This window comes from Rhododendron vialii, chromosome 9a (genome assembly GCF_030253575.1).
Source record: "Rhododendron vialii isolate Sample 1 chromosome 9a, ASM3025357v1".
NCBI lineage: Eukaryota > Viridiplantae > Streptophyta > Magnoliopsida > Ericales > Ericaceae > Rhododendron > Rhododendron vialii.
Genome location: NC_080565.1, coordinates 21,760,008 through 21,768,699, shown reverse-complemented (window position 1 = coordinate 21,768,699; position 8,692 = coordinate 21,760,008). Strand labels below are relative to the sequence as shown.

Below are 8,692 nucleotides of genomic sequence, written 5' to 3'. Positions count from 1 at the left end.
TTGGACATGATCGGTTACGGTATTGGTCTTGTTCTCTTCGTCTCTTTCCTTGTTTTTCCACTTCTCTTTTTATTCTATTGTTGCACTTGGAATATGGAGTTTAGAGGTTATTTGTGTGCGTGGCTATGCATGAGGATTTATGTGAAGAGGTGGTGATCTAGTGCATTGGTGATCTGAGTAAGGGATTTCGAAGTTTCAGATCAATTGGGGAGAGTTATTAGTTTAATATAATTGTCCAACTAATTGCAATAGAGATTTCAACATAAATGGTTTTGGACTGATATACTTATACGTGTCTTATACATAAATTATTGGTGAGCAAAGATGATCATTTGGAAGGGGTAACAAGTGGTGATGCAATGTTGTTCTTGGAAATCAAAGAACTCGTTGGGTGGTGTTGTACGTGGATTTTTTTTGGAGGCTACTGTTGACGTAGGAATGTTTAGGTTGGGGTAATTTTATAGCAGTAGTGTCCTAGCTAGTGTTGTCAGTATTATATTTGAATTAGTGAGTTACTCGTATGCTCTATTTTGGTGTACAGGGTAGTCTCATTTTTGCGTTGTTCGATCGTACTACTTTTGGGCTCAAGTGAGTGGTTAAGCATGTTACGTATTTTTGAACTTTCCCGTGTCCCCTAAATTATTGTTTAGAAGATTTTATGATTGAAATTGGAAACCCGTAACTGTTTATTTGGTTACTTAAATCGGCATGTGGTAAAACATTTGGTGAAATCTTTTATTGTTTGAATAAATCTTTTTGGTGAGAACTTTGTGGATATTGTTGGGAACATATTTTGGAAAGTCCAGGGAAATTAATCCTCTATGTGCGGGTGACTCTCGCCATTAGAGAAGAGACCGGGTTAGGCCGGTGATTCTAATGCTCAACGGCTTTTTTTTGCTGGATCGTTCTTCGGAAAAAGTACGATGGGCTGCCTACTCGTGGTGACTCTAAGATACAATATTGGATCCAATTATGAGACATTTATTCATTGGCATTTGGTTCTATCGATAATGATTGTGGTTCCCCATTGTTGTTGGAGATTGGTTTGTGATCACCATTGAGATTTATTGGTAAATGATTTATGGCCAAATTTGTTGGTTTGATGCACACCTTCGTATGCCAAAATATGTTAACGTGATAATCTATTTTTAGCCATGTTTTAGAACTATATTATTATACATGTTTTACTACTCACTGAACTCGTCAGCTAACGGATTTATTCCAACTTCTTTTTCAGGCAAGTTGGGAAGTTAGGCAAAGACTCTGACGGCATCTCGGGGATTCCATTTGTTGACCTCCTTAGGGTGTCTCATCCTAGCTAGCTTAGTGTTTTTGTTCATCGCTTCTGTATTGAAACATTTTGTCAGACATCTGGATTCTGTTATTACTATTGGATCACTGGATATTATTTGGTTTATGGGATGTTTGTACCCCATTCTTTTTGTGGAATTTATTGGTTGAAAATGTTCTGAATAAAAAAAAATGATTGTCTGTTTGGAGGCTTGAGAGTTTTTATAAAATTTCTTTTTAGGCTGCATGTTCTACGAGCTTTGGTCTTGTGGTTCATGGCTGGTCATTTCTCATTTTGGGGCGTGACAATTGTGGTATCAAAGCCTAGGTTTAAAAAAAAACATTTTACTTTTCTATTTGTTCTGTGTCATGTTCATTTAGTGGAGGTCCGAGTCCCTAGAGTCCTTAGATAGTTGCATACTTATTTATTGGTTATTGCATTGTGTGTGTGTGTGTGTGTGTGTGTGTGTGTGTGTGTGTATATATATATATATATATATATCCATATAACAAGGGAGGGATTTTTCCAATATAATATTTGCTCCCCAAACAAATTTCAACCCTCCATTCTTAAAAATCCAATGGTCTAATTTTATCCCTCTCACAAACTAACTTTTGGATGGCATTTTCGTAAATAGTGTGTCATACTGGGGCTAAGAACAAAGATGGCATTTCAGTAAATATCAATTTGATTTAGGGCAATTCTATAAAAGTGGCAAATGGCATTTTGGTAAAAACTCTGATTTTGTTTTCAAAATTTGAAAAACACGTAAATGTTCCTAAAATTGCTTTTACTTTCCCCTTTCTACCTTATCTCTCTCTCTCTCACCGAGGAACAACGTTCATGTAGAAGGTCTCCGGTCTGAACGAACGAACGAGGAGCTCACCGTGGTGGAGCGCAACCTCCTCTCCGTCGCCGACAAGAATATCATGGGCGCCCGCCGCGCCTCCTGGCGCATCATTTCCTCCATTGACCAGAAGGAGGAGTTCTGCGGCAACGCCGTCCATGTTGCCACCTCTAGCTCTCCTTGATCTATGAACTGCTCGATTCCAAGCTCATCCCGTTCGCCACCTCCGGAGACTCCGGAACTCACTCTTGGTAAGTTCTACGAAATTATTTTCTCAAGTTTTGTGATTTTTATTGTTACTCAGGCTTTGGAGCAGTGTAGTTTGTGGTTGTGCTAAAGTGCATGGTTGAAATTTTTGGCTTCGGAGCTGTGTAGTTCGTGGTTGTGCTAAAGTGCATGGTCGAAATTTTTATTGTTACTTGCTCACCACATGTTCGGTAAAAGTCCACAATGGAAGCAATTCCTGAAATTGACCACATGGTGGTTATATTTTCTTTCACTCGAAATTTTTGAAATCGAAGGCAATCTGGATTGTGGCTTTCAGTCAAGGGCCAATTTGAACCCATACATATACTCTTAGAAAACTACCGATTAAATAAAAAGTTCCTTAGAAAATCCATAACTGTACCAATACTCTCATGTAGGCACAAGCAGGGTAGAATGTTACTTGGAGCCTAAGTAGGACTGGCTGTGAGAAGCTATAGTCATTCTATTTTGCTTTCTACAATTTACTGTGATTAGTAAGCTGTAAACTAGAGTATTGTCCTTGAGTATTAATATTAGTTCGTTGGCTACAAGTTTCTTCGTTTGTGTATTTTGGTTAGGTTATTCTAACCAGTTTGTGCACACAGTTTTCTTCTCTTAGCAAGGACAATGGGAATTTGAATCCTCACGCTTTAGGAAATGGAGAAAGAAATGGTGTGGACACCATTGAATAGGTAAGTCAGTTGGTTCATTTGTTTGAGAGATTTTAGATGTGAAGTTCACTTTTAATTTTTCTTAGTTTGCTTTGGTTTCTTTTATCATTGGCCTTATTACTCAAAAGTACAGATTGACACCATTGAATGTAATTCCCGAAGCTGTGGATGGAAAATCGAGTGCCACATTGACTTTCATATACAATCAATCATTACTTCAATTTTTTTTTATACTTTGTGAGTGCAGAGTGCATCTGGTCCATTTCCCCTTCTCCTTTGTCTCCCATCGGCATGGGAGCGAGGTCAAGGAAGGACTAGCAGAACACTCTTCTATCTCCTCTTTTTCTCCATATCTACTTCTTCTCCTAATCTTTTACGGACACCACCATACCTACACTGCCCAAACTGCAACATTGACTGTTGAGTTCGTTTTACAGATTTTGGGATTTGGAATTAATTGGATGTATGAATTGGGTGTATGGAAAATTTTCTTTTGTGTTGTATCGTGTCTGTCTTGGCTCTGCGTTTGTTTGCCAAATTCACATGATTTTCTCTTTTTCATGTTCATCATTATATATTTTTTTCCCGGTTAAACGGAAATTCATGTTCATCATTATATGCACGTTAGATGTCTGATATAATATCCTCATGTATGACTTTCGCTTCGTGCTTTGTATTTCTATTCCAACACACTGGTATGAAGGGTAAACAATTGAAAACCCCCGTCACTATTTGATCTATTGGACCCGATTTCATGTTTATTCATAATAAATTAACACGTTTTTCAACATTAGCAATGGAATTCAGTTATAGGTTGCAAAATATGTTACAAGCAACTCTTTTTTTCATCTATTCCTCCTCCATCTTTCCTTCGCACACACACGGTGAAGAAATTGTATTTATTACATGAAACGAGACTTTAGGAGGATTACAAAAGACTTTATATCTCTCTGCATATCAATATCATTGGGTTTTTTTATATAGGAGAATTAAATGAGGCGTCCGCGTTTAGCGGGGAAGATGAGATGCTGATGTTCCGATCTTTGCAACTTCAGGTAGTATTTTTGGGCTTCTTTTCCACATTTACTTATTCGTATCATTTCTCTGTTCATCTTTTATATCTCTTGATCATGCATAAAATGGTTTTTGCTTAGTCAATTGTGATACTTTATTTAGTTTGTTAAAAAGAAAGGATGCTATTTTTCTCCATTGGTGTTGACATGTTGCTTACATGAGATTGGGTGACCCTTTTGTGTTTGGATGTTATCATCTGTGAAATAAAGAACAAGGATTAAACACACACAAAAAAAAAAGTGAATTGCGATCTCTACTTTTAAGAGAGATCGCCCCTCGCTCTTCTATTTCAATTTCGAGTAAGTTTCTCCTCTATTTTCTCAAGTTCCAACAGCGAGAATACAACCCATGGCCATTTTTGTAGGGTCTTGGTATTTGTGAAATTTTATTTGGTAAAAAGAAATGAGTCGAAATCCCTTGGGCAAATATGAATTTTGTTAGTACTTTTGTTGGCTATTTTTTCATTTCTTTTTCAGATCTTTTTGTCCCCTCCAAGAGTTGATTCTTTTGTGCATTTGTGGCCTTCTTGAAGTTGCATTAGACATAAACAGTTCTAAGGGAGAGAATGCGTAGTATATATCCAAAAGAAAATTCCTTTTCTTTCAATCTTGACTCTCCAATTCTACACATCCAAGGGTCCAAAATGTCCCTCTCACAAATTAACTTTTGAATGGCAGTTTGGTAAATAATCTGTATTTTTTAAATGTCAAAAGAAGGAAGTGGTTAAGGGCTGAGATTGAAACAAGGAGGCTTCATGGTTGAGGTTTCGAAGCCCTAGCTATAGTTTTTGTGAGGTTTGAATTCTTCTCCTTATTTTTTCTGTCTCTTTTTTCAGTTAAAGGAGTTTTATCATTCACATCCAGCATGGCATGATCTTTTTTTTTTATCAGAAATTGGTGGTTAACAGGGTGTTTGGTGAACCATCAATCCCGCCAAAAGTCGACCACTTCTGTTGCTCTCAGAGGAAATCGTTGGGTGGCCAAACCCATGTAGTCGTTGTGGAGGTAAAGTGTATAGGTGGGGTTTTTCTTTGTGTTCTTTCTCTCCTTTAGATGGCAGTCTACAGCTATCGCAATTATCTAAGATTCTGAATTGTTAGAGTGCCTATTTGTTCTGTCTATTAGCACTAGCATAGATTACTATGGTTTCGGTTTTTAATACAAAAGTTTTTTATTTGGACATGTATGTAGTCGCTCTTGAAACAAGATTTCTAAATAGTTAACCATCCATTGTTATTCATTTATAGCACGTCTAAGCTCCACCAAGTAATACTTCACAAAACTTCAACCTTTTGTATGTTCGAAGTGCCTGACAAAATGTAGAGCATTCTATGCTTTAGTTGTAGTGGATTCAAAAGGGGGTGTTGTATGATCTCTTTAGTCCATTCAAGGAGGGCCGACGAGAAATCCAACACTGTGGTCCTTTTTAATAAAAAATTCAACATTCTTTTAAATTTAATGGGCACGCCCATATGTGTCGTCAACATGGTGCACGTCTCCGTAGTGTCCAACACGTGACATTTGTTAGTTTAGCATTTTTTTTGTTAACATGGAAAGCATACCTATGCTAAGACTTGATCATTCGGACCGCTACAGATTGTATGATTTTTCTGTAAAACACACGAGCATTAGCCTCAAAAGTATAATGGCCCCATTGGCTTTCTATAATACACATCAAATACACAAGATTGATTTGCATTCTTTGACTTTGGCAATTCTTCGATGAAGTAAAGTATAAAAAAAAATCATATTTTGCCTCGCATCTTAAGCTGGTAACCCTTCTTACTGACATAAGTATGATTTTTATTTTATTTTTTCAGTTGTTAATGATTTTGGAGATGGAGCTATTAGGTCCTTTGTTAGACAGATGAGGTCAATAGTAAAATAGAGTAGTTGGTTTAGATTAGTACGAGGCATAGCACATACAATTGTACAGTTTATTTGATTTGTATTCCCTAACTTAAAAAAAAATTTGCTTGATTGAATTGGAATTCAATGCACTAAATTTTGATGATCCTATGTAGAATTTTTGAGAATTGAATGAGCCAGGGTTGTTGGTCGATGCATTTGAATTAGTGTCTTCAGGCATAGGCCCATTTGCTATTAGAATTATATCTTAGTTAGCATTCTCTGGAGAGGTTTGATGAATGTGCAAGTTTTTTGTATCTAACTTAATTGATGAAATGTTCGAACTGCTCTATGCATATTTCGCGGAGATTAGGGAGGTTGAAAGAACAGATCGTTATGCAGTGATTTAATTTGGTTAGGTTATGATCATTTTTTTTTTTTTGTGAAACTTAGACAGCTCTTTTTTTTTTGTTGACATCTTTGAAATTCACTTATTTGAAATTGATTAGATGTACTCTGTTTGAAACATATTTAAAAAAATAATTCTTGAAAAAGACAGGTTCGTTATTGAGTTGGTTAGAAGCATATAATGGTAATTCAATTTAATTGTTTTCAAAACGTGTTGCGCCGTGCCTTCAGGCACGGGCTCATCCACTAGTATATATATATTGCCCCATATTTATGTCTAGATTGTTCTCTTGTAAAAATCAAGAGATGGATTGTCCACGTCGTAGCACTAGGTCGACATACGCGGCTCCTACAGCTCGTGGCCGCGGTCAGGCGGCTGTTGCAGCTCGTGGTCGCGAATAGGCCACTCCTGCAGCTCGTGGTCGCGGACAGGCCACTCTTGAAGCTTGTTGTCGCGGATAGGCCACTCCTGAAGCTCGTGGTCGTGGTCGAGCCGCTCCTTTACCTCATGGTCGTGGTAGCACCAATTCAGCGGGTCGTGCCTGAGGTGGTGTTGTTGAGCCCGAAGTTGATGCTAATGTAGTTGAAACAAAAAATGATGAAGATCTAGTTGACCCCATTGAGGATCCAATTGACCCTATCACAGAAATTATTGCCAATACTGGTACACCTGTAGGTTCAGTTGACCCAGTAGCTGTTGTTCAGGCCTTCCAGACTTTTATGGGAATATTTGCAGGGCATCAGGCTCAAGTGGCACCAGCAAATGCTATAAGGACTTTGACATTGGACAAAGGCAATACTTTTGATAGATTTCTAAAGACTAATCCACCGCCTTTTATGGGGACTGATAAGCCATCGGATGCTGAGGCTTGGCTATTGCAAATGGAAAAGATCTTTGATGTGTTAGGTTGTTCCAAAGCCCAAAAGGTGTCTTTTGCAGCATATAAGCTATAGGGGGGAGCTGAACATTGGTGACGATCAGCAAAGCAGCATTACAAAGACAAGCAGGATGAATTAGTGTGGTCCAATTTCAAGAAGGACTTTGAGGAGAAGTACATTCCTCCAGCAATCAAAGATCAAATGCGGATGGAGTTTTTGAATTTAAGGCAGGGAAATATGTCAGTAGGGGAATATCAGCTGAAATTCAATGAATTATCTAGGTTTGCAGGGGGTTTAGTGGAGAAAGAAGCAAATAAGGTGTGGCATTTTCAGAGGGGACTTCATCTCGAGATTCATGGAATGGTTTCTTTGCTTAACACTAAGACCCTACCAAAACTTGTGACTAGAACACTTACAGTAGAGACTGACTTAGCAGATGAAAAGAGGAGTACAGAGAATCATGCCAAGAGATTCAGGCCAGGACAAGGTAATGGAGGTGGTTTCACTACAAGAAATGTACGTCCAGCAACTCAGGCTAATGAAGGGTTGGGACAGGCATCGAGGCCATGTTTCAAGTGCGGTAAGCCACACGCAGCACTTTATCGTTGTGATGGATCAGTGCGGGTATGTTTCAGTTGTGGGCAGCCTGGTCATACCTCCACCCATTGTAGAGCTCGGGGTGATGGAAGGAATCAGATATCTCAAGGTCAGAGGCAGCCAGTGCGTGGAGGTGGGCATGATCAGCAGCGACAGTTTAATAATCAGGGAAATCATAGGCAGCAAGCTCAAATTGGGGGTCAAGGACAGAGAAATGTGACAGAGGGACGTGTGTATGCATTGACTCAGCAGCAGGCTAAGGATGTGCCATCTATGGTGCAAGGTACTCTTTCTATTTCGAATGTACCAGCTCGAGTTTTGTTTGATTCTGGTTCTACCCATTCCTTTGCTGCTCCTAGATATTTGTATGAATTACCTATTGTTGTTGAGGCGTTAGAAGTATGTGTTGTGGTGACTACTCCGGTAGGGAAAACAGTGACATTGGATAAGGTGTCTAAGTCTTGTGATGTGGAGATAGATGATAGGATCTTACCCATAGACTTAATTTCATTGGAGATGCATGACTTTGATGTTATCCTAGGGATGGATTAGTTGTCGAAATACCATGCTACTATAGACTGCAATCAGAAGAGAGTTGTTTTTGCTATGCCAAGTCAGTCAAAGTTTAGCTTGCAGGGGGATTGGGATGTGTCATCGTTTAGTTTTATTTTGTCTCTTCAGGCAAGTAGATTATTGAAAAATGGGTGTTTTGGTTACTTAGCTTATGTGGCGAGTGGGGAGCAATCTGCACAAAAATTGGAGGAGTTGCCTATAGTGAAGGATTTTCCTGACATCTTTCCAGAGGATCTGCCTAGTCTTCCTCCAAATCTTG

At 38.6% G+C, this 8,692-nt stretch overlaps 1 protein-coding gene across 1 annotated transcript; it reads left to right on the top strand.

Moving 5' to 3' along the window:
- Positions 1–7,464: 7,464 nt before the first annotated feature.
- LOC131299694 (uncharacterized) lies at positions 7,465–8,412 on the top strand. Its single transcript, XM_058325273.1, has one exon. The coding sequence runs from the start codon at positions 7,465–7,467 to the stop codon at positions 8,410–8,412; it is 948 nt and encodes a 315-aa protein (XP_058181256.1).
- The last annotated feature ends 280 nt before the right edge of the window (positions 8,413–8,692 follow it).